Raw genomic sequence first — 13170 nt, forward strand, 5'->3', positions numbered from 1 at the left:
TTGCGTTTTTTTGGGGCTTGTTTCTAAGTGCAGTTGCTTATTTTAGCTTGTTTCCAAATGTTTTGATTAATATTTTTTTTTTTATGTTTGAAACCAGTGGTTCTCAAACATTTTCATGTGAAGAACATCCAAATTAATATGTATTTGTCCTGGAGGACCCCCATCTGAACATATTTTGTTCCAGGGACCCTCATACAAGATTTGTGTTGTTAGAAAAATATGTTTTTATAATAGCTGTGATCCAGTCGCTTCTTTTGAGCTCGTTGTCATACACCTGGTTGCTTGTTTCTCTCGCAAAACCTGGCAACGCCGTCCGGGTCACATGCTTACCAGTCAGCCTGGTCAGCTGACACACAGCCCATAGCTTCTCCTTCTCCATAGATTCTCCTCCATCGAAGCAGAGCGACGTTGAAAACTCGTCGTTTTCGTGTCGTTTCCTGGGGGGCCTGATTGGCGTCAGTTGCCAACATTGAGCCGAACGACACGTCGCGCAGAGACACAGACATATCGTGCAGATAATACACATAGATAGATGCTTCTCGAGTGGATGATGAACGGACACGCTATCCTCTACACCGGGGTCACTCTGGCCTTCTGGAGCACCATCCTGATCGTCGGTAAGATCATCATCACGAATTGATTTAACACGCGTGGAAAAGTGATCGGAATCCATTCACACATGAACTAAAGGACGTGTTAAGTTGACAGTCTTTTTATATATTCGTGGTTTCTTTCATTGTTTCCGTGGCGTGAATGAACGGTGAACGATCTACCTGGCGGTTGTATTGTGGGGCCTGGCTAAACCCCGGAACGACTAACTTACTGGTTTTATGACTCATGTAATGCCATGATAACATAACATTTAATGTAATGTTATATAATGCACTTTTTTTACTGATTGAAGTTTAATATTGTAATCGGCGAAATGATTCAGTGTTTTTATTGGCACCTGTCTTTTTAAACATTGCGATCATGCTGAAAGTTGAACATAAACATAGATCAATGTAAATGTCTGCTCCGATCAGGCTTGATCGATAATATTTGTCTTTGCGGATGAATTAAATGTCATAATAGTAGTTCAAATGAACTGCCAATGTTAACTGTAATGTCTGAATGTTGCATTATGTTGTTCAGTGTCCACGCCGGGAATTAGACGCATCCCGAGCCTGCAGTCGAACGTACACAACGACATAGAACGTTTGTTTATGTGACTGCTTTAGTTGTAGAGATGACACATTATGCTATACATTAGACCCCTATAACTCTGAGAGTGTACCAAATGGACCCTTACGGGTCCATTTGGTTCCATTTGTACACACTCAGAGTTACAGACTCTGTAAGTGTCCATTTGGAACCCCCTCAAGTCAGCCTGAGGGTCCCTGGACCCCACTTTGAGAACCACTGCATTAGATCTGCACAATTACGCCAATTAGTCATAGCATTGATCAAGCCTGCAAGCTAAGCTATAGCTGCATCTGTGCTCAACTGATTGGTGACTGTGAAGCACTCTCAAAATAGGAACTGCAGCAGTTCTCATGTGAGAGTGAGCTATCGCACACAGGCTACAGTTTGTGTACTAGCAAAAACATGGGTTGATTGTTAATTGAAGGAGGCTATATGTCATGAAATGATGCATCTTAAACCCTCAAGGTTGATATATTTTTTACGCAGAGCTGTGGTATGTCAAGTGTGATTTCTACTGATCAAATATACTAAATCATCTCTCTCTCCTTTTAGGGATTTGCTATACGATTTTTGACCTAGGGTTCCGCTTTGATGTGGCATGGTAAGTTCTCCTTGTGTGAAATTGTGATGTGTGATGCAGGAGATATTATGTACAGCTTTTGTTTTGGATGTAGTTGTTGGGATTCCAGAAATAACCAGGTATCCAGCAGTTGCAGATGGAATAGGATAATATATATTGTTCATATTTAATAGCTATATTAGAGGTTGAAATATGTTTTACACTATGTTTTTGGCCCTGGCTAGTCCCTGGCTTGATCCAGTAGAGGATAAAGCAGAAGTGAAACACCTTTTAGGATATGTAGTAATGTCACAATACTGGTTCATTCTGAACATTTTTTTAATAGATCATTTTGATGTAAATCTGTCCTGTTCATTTTATTCAATGGCATCGCCCATCTTTGCACTATAAAAGTAAATCACCAGCCCATCTCAGTTTCCTATCTGAACCTTTATCCCATGTGATAAGATGTCATAACTGCTCTACATGTTGGCATACATCCTCAAGTTGTGGCTTATAACAACTTGAAGATGTCTGTTTCAAGTCTATAAAACTGGTGTAGATGGTATATATATTGTTAGCTGAATAAAACACTTCAGTGTAATGGCATAAATGCAGCATATTAGCCTGAACAGTCACCTTTCACATAAAGGATTGTGCCCTAAAGCACAGTACTCCTTTTATGATGTTACCTGCACCTGACATTGTAACAGCCCTTCCTTTTGACAGCATTCTCAGTGTCCTCAAATGACAGATCAGATACTGCACTTGTGTTTCAGTAATGTAATGTGGTTTCTATTATTCTTATTGGTATACATTTTTCTTCTAGCAAGAGTTTGAAATAACTTCCCTAATTTCAGACTTACTTAGCCTTTTTGTGTAAATATATCATCTAATAAACTTGGTGGATGTTCAAGTTAAAATGTATGCAATGCCTTCTTGAACTTAGCCCTTGAAGTGTAAGAGTGTATTGTTTGCTCAAATGTTGCCTAAACCAAGTTGTCCTTCCTCAGATTGTTGTTATTATTTCTTTTTCTGTAGATAGCATATATGACATCATACTATATATGGCATATTATGACACCAGAGCCTGAATACTGCATCCCATAATGCTAACTGTTTTCTCATGTTGTTATACTATAATATACCACTACTGGTGCTCCATAAAACACTGTAATGGCAGGATTGCTCCTTAACTTCTGTTTGTAACAAGGTGTTTGTCTCTTTTCTCAGGTTCCTGACCGAGACCTCTCCTTTTATGTGGGCCAACCTGGGCATTGGTCTGGCCATCTCACTCTCTGTGGTGGGGGCTGCCTGGTGAGTACTGGGTTTTTGAGTGTGAAAGTTCTGCAAGGTAACTTGTACGCAGAAGGAAACACTTCATTCTTGGCAAAAAGTTGGCAGCCCCATAGATTTGAAGGTCTTAACTATTTTTAATATGAAGCTGGACATGCTTTAAAACCTGCATGTGTGCTCACTGTTCAGTCAACCTTTTAATGGACAAATAATTCTACGAACACGTTGTGAGTTTAATGCTAGTTTCATGCCAGCGCCGTGAACCATGGGAAATTGGACACGGCTTTTCCAGATATTAAAAGAACAGTTTCCTCATTCTGTAAATGTTCAGAACAGAACACAGATTGTGGAAGTGGAAAGTCTTTGGTAATGCAGGAACTCCCATCTGCCATGGATAAAGTGATGTGGTTCCTTTTGATGTATTGGAAATACCAGGACAGACGGTCCATAAAAACATGTCATTATCCTGAAGCTGTTGTACATAATGCCAAAGAAATGTGTTGAATTAATGTTCTTTAAGATTCTTAGATGAGGTGCTATTTGCATGAGGGTCAGGTGCTCATTTTCTGTGTTTTGCGATTCCAGGGGAATCTACATCACCGGTTCCAGCATCATCGGTGGTGGTGTGAAGGCGCCACGAATCAAAACTAAGAATTTGGTCAGGTAGGTCTCATGTTAAACAACACTCTTAGTGCATATTGTCTCTGTCGGGTGGAAACCTCATATGCATAACCTCAAACTGTTACCCAAGACGGAAATAGCAAGACCCACCATCTCCGGTTTACTTCCGGTATCTGTGTGAAGTGGGGGGGGGGGGGGGGCTTTTTAGGAGACCGGGAGCAGGTTGGAGTCTATTCATTCCAATGGAAGAGTGAACGTGAACACAGCTTCGGAACCATTCTTTAGCTCCATGGTCACTGAACTAAATATTGGACCAGATTGTGACAAGCCACACAATATTCCGGACATTTTGAAACGAATGGCTTTTTTCAGAGAGACACTCGAGAAAATCAACTTTATTATTGACCTTTCTCTGTCCCAGCAACACACTCTTGCGGGATCTAGCACCAGTAAAAAGAGAAACATTGGACGTTCGCGACATTTGCCGCCAGACACGGCGCCCACTTACCATTTGTAGTGGCTCCAATTGGGATGGTGTGTCTTCCTAAATTAACAATCTTTGCTGTTACCTTTCAGGATTCAAATTCAAGAACAGAAAGTAGTAGATCTACAAGCTCGAAACCGCGTTTCGCATGTGCAGATCTGTTTTTGTGTGACGCTGTAGTATGATCAAGTAGGGAATTAATTTACAAAAAACACAAAAAGTTAGAATATAGAGATAAGAGGTTTCTGTCCGACAGCAACTATATTTGCGGGCTGCAAATTATCATCAGGACAGTACAATTCTGTACTGCCACCTGTTTTCAACTTGAGCAGCGTATTTATCTAGTCGCAGTGAGTTACTTTGAATGCACTGTCGCTATTTAAAGGGATATTTCACTTTCAAAAAAACTTTTGGTCATTTTATCCTCTACTCAGGCTTTTGTGAGCCCCCCAGACAGTTTTTAAGTTGCTTGATTCAGTATTTAGACATTTGATATTCATTTTATCAGACACGCCCCCTTCCTATACAAACTCATTATAACTTAAAACATTTTAACATGTTAGATTCATCAAAAACAACTGTCCTTGGTTCTGGTGACTCATCCTGCCCTCCTAATACGTGAGGGGGCCGTGTTTTTTTATTACTTTATTTATTTTATTGATTGTCTTTTTTTATTTTCCAAAAAGAATATTGAAAATAAATGAAAAAAGTTATTGAAAACGTATTAGAAGGCCAATATCAGTCACCAGAACCAAGGACGGGTGTTTCCGATGAATCTAACATGTTTAAAATGGAGTTTGAAGTTACAATGGGTTTGTATAGGAAGGGGGCTTCTGTGGCCTAATGTATATCGTTGCTGTCGGGCAGAAACCTTGTATCTCTGTAAATTAAAGCCCTTATTAGTCATACTACAGTGTCACACAAAAGCAGCAAAAATAGCAGATCTGATCTGCAAACTCACAATGCGTCACAATCACATTGCAAATTTATTTTTTAATTTTCTTTAAAGGGAAAGTGGATAAGTGTGTCTGTGTGTGTGTTATAAATATTTGGACATAACAAGGCAGCAGCTCTATCAATCTGGAGGTCTTTGAAATGGAAAATGTTGAGAATGACTAAGTTAAGGTATATCTTTCCTCCAACGAGGCTTTACTTTGTACCCTGGCTCGCTATAGCTATTTTAAAGGCTTGCATGGACCTCTGTCAGAAGAGACAGATGAGGGAGAAACCTTTTGACATTTTTGACTATTTTTGAAAATGTTTGACTATTGACTACATAATATGACATGCCCAAAATAGGGATGCCAGGGTGAAAATGGCCGGCGTAATATTATTTTTATATAGCGTATGAAAATTTCAACACTAGAAAATGGATTTCACCTACCGTACTTAGTAGTGTGAAACATCTTGCCAAAACAAATATAGCTGATAAGTGGGAATTATACATCTCCATGTTGTCAAAAAAAATGTTCAAACAAGTCCCAGAGCTTGTACTGTTGTATATAATATTGTAGGTTTTCCTGGAACAACTTAATGAAACGACTGCGTTTTCAGTCTCCATCCCTGCACATGCTCATTGCCATGCTATATTGCCATATTCTGCTTTTACAGAGTTATTGCATAATGTTGTAACATATACAGTATAGGTGGTCGTTTCTGTCTGCTTCTATGGTGCAGCTAAAATGGAATTGGACCCTGAAATCTGTACGATGTGGTGCTTAACTGCCATTTGTCCGAGATGTTAAATCACAGATGCAGCCTTTGCTGCCACCAGCCATGATAAATCATCCGTAGCGGGCCATATGTGTACGTTACGATTGTCTCCTCCCACATTTTTGCTGTCCCAACATAAAAGCGGCCTAAAATACCTATGCATCAAACACGCATATTTCATAGCTACTGCTTTTCTGTCACTTGGCCAGCTTTGGTGTGACACCTTAGTAAATATGGATGAACGCTATTCATCTCAATGCCATCTGTTTTCACTCTGTCTGTTTTCTTCTGCTGAAAAATAGTCATACATCCTCCCAGACAGTGGTACGGTCACCTTTTACGCTATGCAGTGGCCTTTTGGTCATTTCTCAGTTTGAATGACAAAAGGTGGGAGGATGGTGAGAACATACCCCAAACAGTCATGAAAATCCCTCAGTTTCAGGGCTCTTAGTGTATAGGGGTCATGTGGTTGTATGTCTTGCAGGCCAATATAGCCATACCTTTTTAGTGTGGTTGCCCAACAGGGCAACCAGACTATAGTACTCTATACACTTTCCATCTTTATTTATAGATAAACTTTTTTTCAAACCGGATCTCCTCCCACAGTTTTTATCCCCTAATGTTGTGCCATATATCAAAATGACCGTCTAAATCGGGAATCGTGCGCTTGTATTTTGCTAAGAGATTGGTTAAATAGTTTAATTGATATTGATTTATTAGTGCATTAAATTTCCCCATCCACTTTAATGTAAAAGTGAAAAAATTCACATTCAAGTATTTTTTTCTCAGAAACCGTAAGAGCTAGAGTTACCACATTTGGAGGAGAGGTTCATAATATTGTCCGAAATTATTGAAAAAATAATTACACCAGTCGGCCTCATGGTGGCGCTATAACAGCCCCCTTTACGTTTTGGCCCTTAACTCTTGAACCGTAGGTCCTAAAATCAAAATTTCCTTTCACCTGGATTCCTTGGGTCACGACGCATCTCCCCATATAGGCCACGCCCATTTGCGTCAGGATAGATTTTTTGATATTGATTTATTAGTGCATTAAATTTCCCCATCCACTTTAATGGGAATTGCAAAAACTCCCATTCAAGTATTTTTTTCTCGGAAACCGTAAGGGCTACAGTTACAAAACTTGGAGGGGAGGTTAATAGTTTTTTTGAAAAATTATTAAGAAAATAATCACACCAGTCGGCCACATGGTGGCGCTATAACAGCCCCCTTTACCTTTTGGCCTATAACTCTTGAACCGTAGGTCGTAAAATCAAAATTTCTTTTTCCCTGGATTCCTTGGGTCATTACGCAGCTCCCCATATAGGCCACGCCCATTTGCGTCAGGATAGATTTTCCGCCATTTTGAATTTTCTTCAAAACACACTTTTTGCTCCTTTTCCTACATTTTTTTCCCAAATCTCACACAAATCGGTACACGTGATCTATGGACCCCTGCGATAAACCTGTCCAAACGACATTATGATAGTCCGACCGGCGTCGGCGCAACCACACTCTGCAATTTCCCCGGAATTGCGACGCGTCTAGTTCAATACATTTTTTACTGCAATTTGGTAACGGGTGAAGTTGGTCCTCAGGCTCCATCACATAATAACAATAAGTTGAATTTATTTAGCGTCTTTCAAGAGACGCAAGGACGCTTTACATCAATACAATGTAGGCGTGTAGATCTGTCACAATAATTACAGAATCGCCTGTTTGCAGTTATTTTGCATAATCACCAGAATCATTTCATCTGTATAAATTATTCTGTTGAAAAATTGCAAAAATACAAAATTATTAAATGCATATCCTGTTTTGGGAATAGTACAATATTTATTTTTGATTATTGATACCAGTCACTGTCAGTTATTTCTGTATACAGTTAAGTTATTTGTCATATCTGCCCTGTGCAGGTCTTGTTCACGAAACCTAAAAGGCAAAAGAAATGTAATTCTTATTTGAATGTTCCAACGTTTAGTGCCAGGAACACAATTAAATCGTTGATCACATTTATTTTTGTATATCTGTGACAATTGTCAACAAAATGTCCTGATTGTGACAACCCTAATCACATGTCCTGGTCCTTTTCTCTCCCCCTAGTATTATCTTCTGTGAGGCTGTTGCCATCTATGGGATCATCATGGCTATTGTTATAAGCAACATGGCAGAGGTAAGCATGGCAGCCTTCTAATTGATGTCATTATATATAGTTGCTATCGGGCAGAAACCTCTTATCACTGTATTTTAACTTTTTTTTTTTTTTTTTTCGTTAATGAATGCCCTATTTGATCATCCTATGCCATAGTTGAATAACTTGCTAACTTAGCCTTTCTGGTGTCATTTGATTTAATTACACCCATCTCTCTTTGCAGAATTTCAGTGGAACTACCCCTGAGACCATTGGGGCAAGGAACTACCAAGCTGGTAAGAAAACAGTTTTCCACTGCAGTAAAAGGAGGGCAAAAGAGTTTTTTTTTAAATCAGCTAGTCTTATGTAGAGTTACTTTAGCCAGTTACATATTTAAATGTAAAACGGTTGTCCAATTGTTTGAATATAGTAGCAACGACTCGATACAATCTTCTTTTATTTAATGCAAATCTTATGACATTTTGGATCCCATATCTCAGCAGCTCTGATTTGTTTGGTCGACTGAGGTAGTGATTGATTTGACAGTGTCTTATTGTGGCTTATGAGTATGTCTCATTAATTGGCTGCTGTCCTTTCAGGGTACTCCATGTTTGGCGCTGGTTTGACGGTGGGCTTCTCCAACCTTTTCTGCGGCATCTGTGTGGGCATTGTGGGCAGCGGGGCAGCCCTGGCTGATGCCCAGAATGCCAGCCTCTTTGTAAAGATCCTCATTGTGGAAATCTTTGGCAGCGCCATTGGCCTTTTTGGCGTCATTGTAGCCATCCTGCAGGTGACTGACATGAGCTGTACTATTTTATTTTTTTCCCTTTTTCTCTCTTGTTTTTTTTTTTTTACTTTTTGTTTATTCTGAGCATAAATAAGATTTTGTGTTTAGGTTTGTTTTGTTAGTTTCTTCCCATACTGTTTTTAGTTGGTGTCTGTCAGACTTCCACCAGACAGCTTGAGATAAGGATATCCATTCTCTCCTCAGAATTACGGGGACATTGTGTCTAAAAGCATAAATAGTCTAGGTTTCATTGTTTGATACTTTTGTGTAATAACCATGTGTCTCATTTCTTCCAGACATCGAAAGTAAAGATGGGAGACTAGAAGTTTATATCCAAATCAAGAAGATTTACAGAAGACATCCTGCTGGAAAATAAGATGGACTATTGTGTAAATACATCGTAAATTATTTAAATGTATTTTTTTGTTTTTGTCGGTGATTGTTTTTAACCATCACTTGTTGAAGAGTGGCACACCCAGGTTAAGTCTTTCAGAACAGTTGTGGAGTCAAACGAAATGCAGAAATTTAAACCAGCAGCTTTTTTTTATACTTCCATTCTTGTTATAACAGTTCTTTTACATCTCACAAGCCAAATGAGTAATCAAATGCTTCCTTGTCCCCACAAACAGTTAGGGTTTATAAATTGATTAGTTTGCGCTTGAAATGACCACTATATCATAATGCCATGTTACTTCAGTCAGTGCTGCCAGACAGATCATTGTAGGTCTTACAGGGCTCTTGCTGTTATGTACAGTTGTCATATAAAAACTCCAGCTCATTGCTCACAGTAAACGGCTGTAAATCCTGAATAAAAATGATCAACATTGTATGTAAGTAATGGTTACAAGAAATTACAGTGACTCGCACTAGGTTTTCTCTCCCGTTTTCTCTTCGTCATGAATGGCAGGTGAATACATTATCATCTGTAGATGAACACAAGTGAATTTGAAGAAAAATGCAATCAGATATTCACCTCCTAACTGCATTTGCCTTTAATTACATCTCCATTTTTTGTTTTACATGTTTGTTTGTCATACATTAATTTATGTGTGTGATTGACACTCTTCACAAGTGATTGGTTAAAAATGTGAATAGAAATAGAACATTTGAAAATATTTGTGTGCGTGCGTGCGTATATAGGATGTTAGTGTGTGTGTGTGTGCTTTTGTTTGTTTTTTTGTTTTTCCTGTGAAGCATGAGGGTGTTAACCATACTATGTACAATAGCCTGGTCTGTCAAATTTGCCGTTTGATTTTTGTTTTGTTTTGTTGTTGAAAACAAGTGGTCCTTATCCACACAGTGGCCCGTGTACAGTATTGATCAAAGCTGGCTTAAGCCACAAAATGGCTTTTTAAGAAAGGAACTGTGGTTGAGCCTTTTATCTGCGAATAGGATGACCATGGGCAAAATCAACATCCTGGCTGTCTCAGGTCTCTGTCCCTCATTCAAGTCGCTGCCGTCGGGTGGAAACATTTCATGTCCAAATTATTTGCCTTATATTTAAAAATGGCAAAATAGTTAAAATAGCTGAGCTCGTAGATCTGTTATTTTCACTATTGCGCCACACTCTTGTATGATGTAAGGCATCAATTGACGAAAAAAAAACAAGGTGTAATATGGACATAGGAGGTCTCTGTCTGACGGCAACGAAATGATTCATCATTAGAGGGAGAACACATTGAAATTAGGTTTAGTAACTATGTATTAATTAGTACATGGTTAGTTACACAGTAAAATCCTTTGATTTAATTTATCCATTTGTTTCTGAGTGAATAAATGTAAACGCACATGGTTGCATTCGTTCACTCGGTTAAATTAGCACTTCTATCATTACAGAATCAAACTGCTTTACGAGTGGTGACGTTTCTAAGTCTTGTGCAAGGATATGTTTCCCCCACTTTTCTTTTTGTTATAATTGTTTGAATGTACATGAGTACACTACAGGAGTGGGGTTTCATCTTAAGTGGTGGTTATGTCAGAGCCATTTTGTCACTTTTTGTTTTCTAACATTCCTAAATTGACCAAATTTTGTGTGTAGAACAGAGGCATCCAACCTGGTCTTCGGAGGGCTTTTAAGTTGAGTAGGAAGAATCTTTAGCCAGTGTCAAAATTATGTTTTATTTTTTTAGTCCATTCACCACATTAACCCTGTTATCCCTATTTTGGGAAAAACTGACAGTTTTTCAACATGTTTTTGTTTTTTAAATAGATGTACAAGCCGATGACATCTTCTGAGCTTGTAGATCAGTTATTTTAACTCTTTGACATAAAACCAAGTATAGGGTTTAGTGGTTATGCTTAGAGGTCCCGCCCATGTAAATTGGCCAGATATGACCCATTCTCCTTAATCTCTGAGCTAATGTCCAGTATTTTACATAAGTATCTAAGCATCAACATGTTTAGGTTGTGTTATCTGAAAAGGGAACCAATGTTTCTGGCCTCTACGATGAATAATCAGGAAGTATCCCTTAGCAGAGTAGTGCACACTTGAATGCAGCACCCAACTTCCTGTTTGGTGGCAAGGCCATGATGAATCCTAATACCTATGTAACGCTTGATTAGGTTGGTATCCTCTTAACACACGACTTGTGATGCATCATTCCACAGACCATGGCTGAGTATAAATCATCTCAAATGTATCCTTGTGACGCTCCCCCACCCCCATCTCTTTGTCAAGGGAAAGACAAAAGGTTCATATATATATATAGTTTGGTCTTGGTTTCCCCAAAGCATCTTGCAGGACGATTGGCCGTGTTCAATATCTATTATTCACAACCAAACTCAAGAACGAGCAACTAGATGGTTTTGGTGAAACTGCTGTGAATGCAGCCTTTGTCCTAGGTTTCAGTGACCGTGATTGGTACCTATGTACAGTATATGTTGATGTGATGGAGATTATAAAAATACTCACTGTTTCGACATGGTGTATTATAATGAGAAAAATCTATCACTCCGTGGGCTTCTCAACTGTCCTTGGGGGAAAATAAATAAAAATGTTCCAGTCAAGAAAGGTTGTGGTATTTTCTTGCTTTTCAACGTATTTGCTCTGGAGAGTTAACTAATGTTCATGTCCTGAAGTATAATGCTAAATAATGAGGTTGTGACTGGTAGGTCTGTACTCTGAACCCTGTCTTTTGTACCTTGATTTGACCACAGACAAATGATCAATCTGAAGATCACATCATATAATCTTCTAGCCTGGTAACCCCCTCCCCCCTCCTTCTTGCATTTGATTTCAGGAAATCAAATACAAATGAGATTTCCGGAGGGAGGGGTTTACCAGGTTAATACTTTTCAGCCTGTAGTGATTGATTATTTGCACTAGATGGAGCAGTATAGACGTTACTTTAGGAAACTATCTCATGGCAAATCTTATCTTTGCATGAATACATAAATAGATAACCGAATAGGTTTCCAGATTGCAGGAAACACGCTTTTGATATTAATCTGATGTTAATCTAAGATGTGACTGAGCAACAGTGATATAATGTTCTTGTGTCCTTGCAGACATACATTGTAACGTATTTGTACTTATTTTAGTACTTTTTAGGATAATTTAACAGCAGCTGCAAACCTTGAACCTTGAAATGCTTTGTGATGAGACAAAATTCAAGCATTCATGTTTGAAAAACTGATGATTCGATTGTTTTTATGACATTCCTCGTACTTTAGAAAGTATAAACTACATATATTTTTTAAGCGTATCTCTATATTGTATTATTGCTACTTAAAATCTGTACTTCTTCCACCACTGGTCCTTTTATAATGTGTTTATCTTGCTTAATGTTTGATGTAAACTTGACCTGGTGTAATTTCAGTAATATGCTATCAGGCTGATATATTACCACACAAATGGTGCTTCGGATTGGAATACGATGTTAAAAGTTTGGGTACCAGTGTTTTGAACTGATACAAAGGAAACTCAATTCAGATATACACCACTAGAGGGGGCTAAATAACTGAGCAAATCAGTCATGTTGGCCTATAAACTGTCTGTCTGTCTGTCTGTCTGTCTGTCTGTCTGTCTGTCTGTCTGTCTGTCTGTCTGTCTGTAAATTGTTTTCAAACTCCTGCCACTCATTAAATTTCATTTAATTTTACATTTTGCATTAACTACTTCTATCTTCTAACCCATCAACAATACAAATCAATACAAAGTAACAGTACAAAAATAATCCAACATGACCACAATTATTATTACCCAGGCTTATTTAATCTCATATATGAATACTTATAAGATTATATCAATTTCAACGAATCCTAGATATATGGGTGTGGAATGGCTATTGATTATGATTTTTGGCAGTGTGATGATGATGATGATGATGATGATGATGATGAAGACTGAGGGTGTCCATTTATCCATTTGGCTCTGACTCTAAACTCTCAGTCTGTGT

At 38.5% G+C, this 13170-nt stretch overlaps 1 protein-coding gene across 1 annotated transcript; it reads left to right on the forward strand.

Moving 5' to 3' along the window:
• The first annotated feature begins 352 nt into the window (after positions 1 to 352).
• atp6v0b (ATPase H+ transporting V0 subunit b) lies at positions 353 to 11783 on the forward strand. Its single transcript, XM_084057977.1, has 8 exons — positions 353 to 617; positions 1738 to 1786; positions 2978 to 3061; positions 3626 to 3703; positions 7959 to 8028; positions 8231 to 8282; positions 8586 to 8776; positions 9070 to 11783. The coding sequence occupies exons 1-8, from the start codon at positions 533 to 535 to the stop codon at positions 9094 to 9096; spliced, it is 636 nt and encodes a 211-aa protein (XP_083914103.1). The 5' UTR covers positions 353 to 532; the 3' UTR covers positions 9097 to 11783.
• Positions 11784 to 13170: the final 1387 nt, after the last annotated feature.

The sequence above is a fragment of the Gymnoscopelus microlampas genome, assembly GCF_963454915.1.
Source record: "Gymnoscopelus microlampas genome assembly, chromosome: 5".
In the NCBI taxonomy this organism is placed as follows: domain Eukaryota; kingdom Metazoa; phylum Chordata; class Actinopteri; order Myctophiformes; family Myctophidae; genus Gymnoscopelus; species Gymnoscopelus microlampas.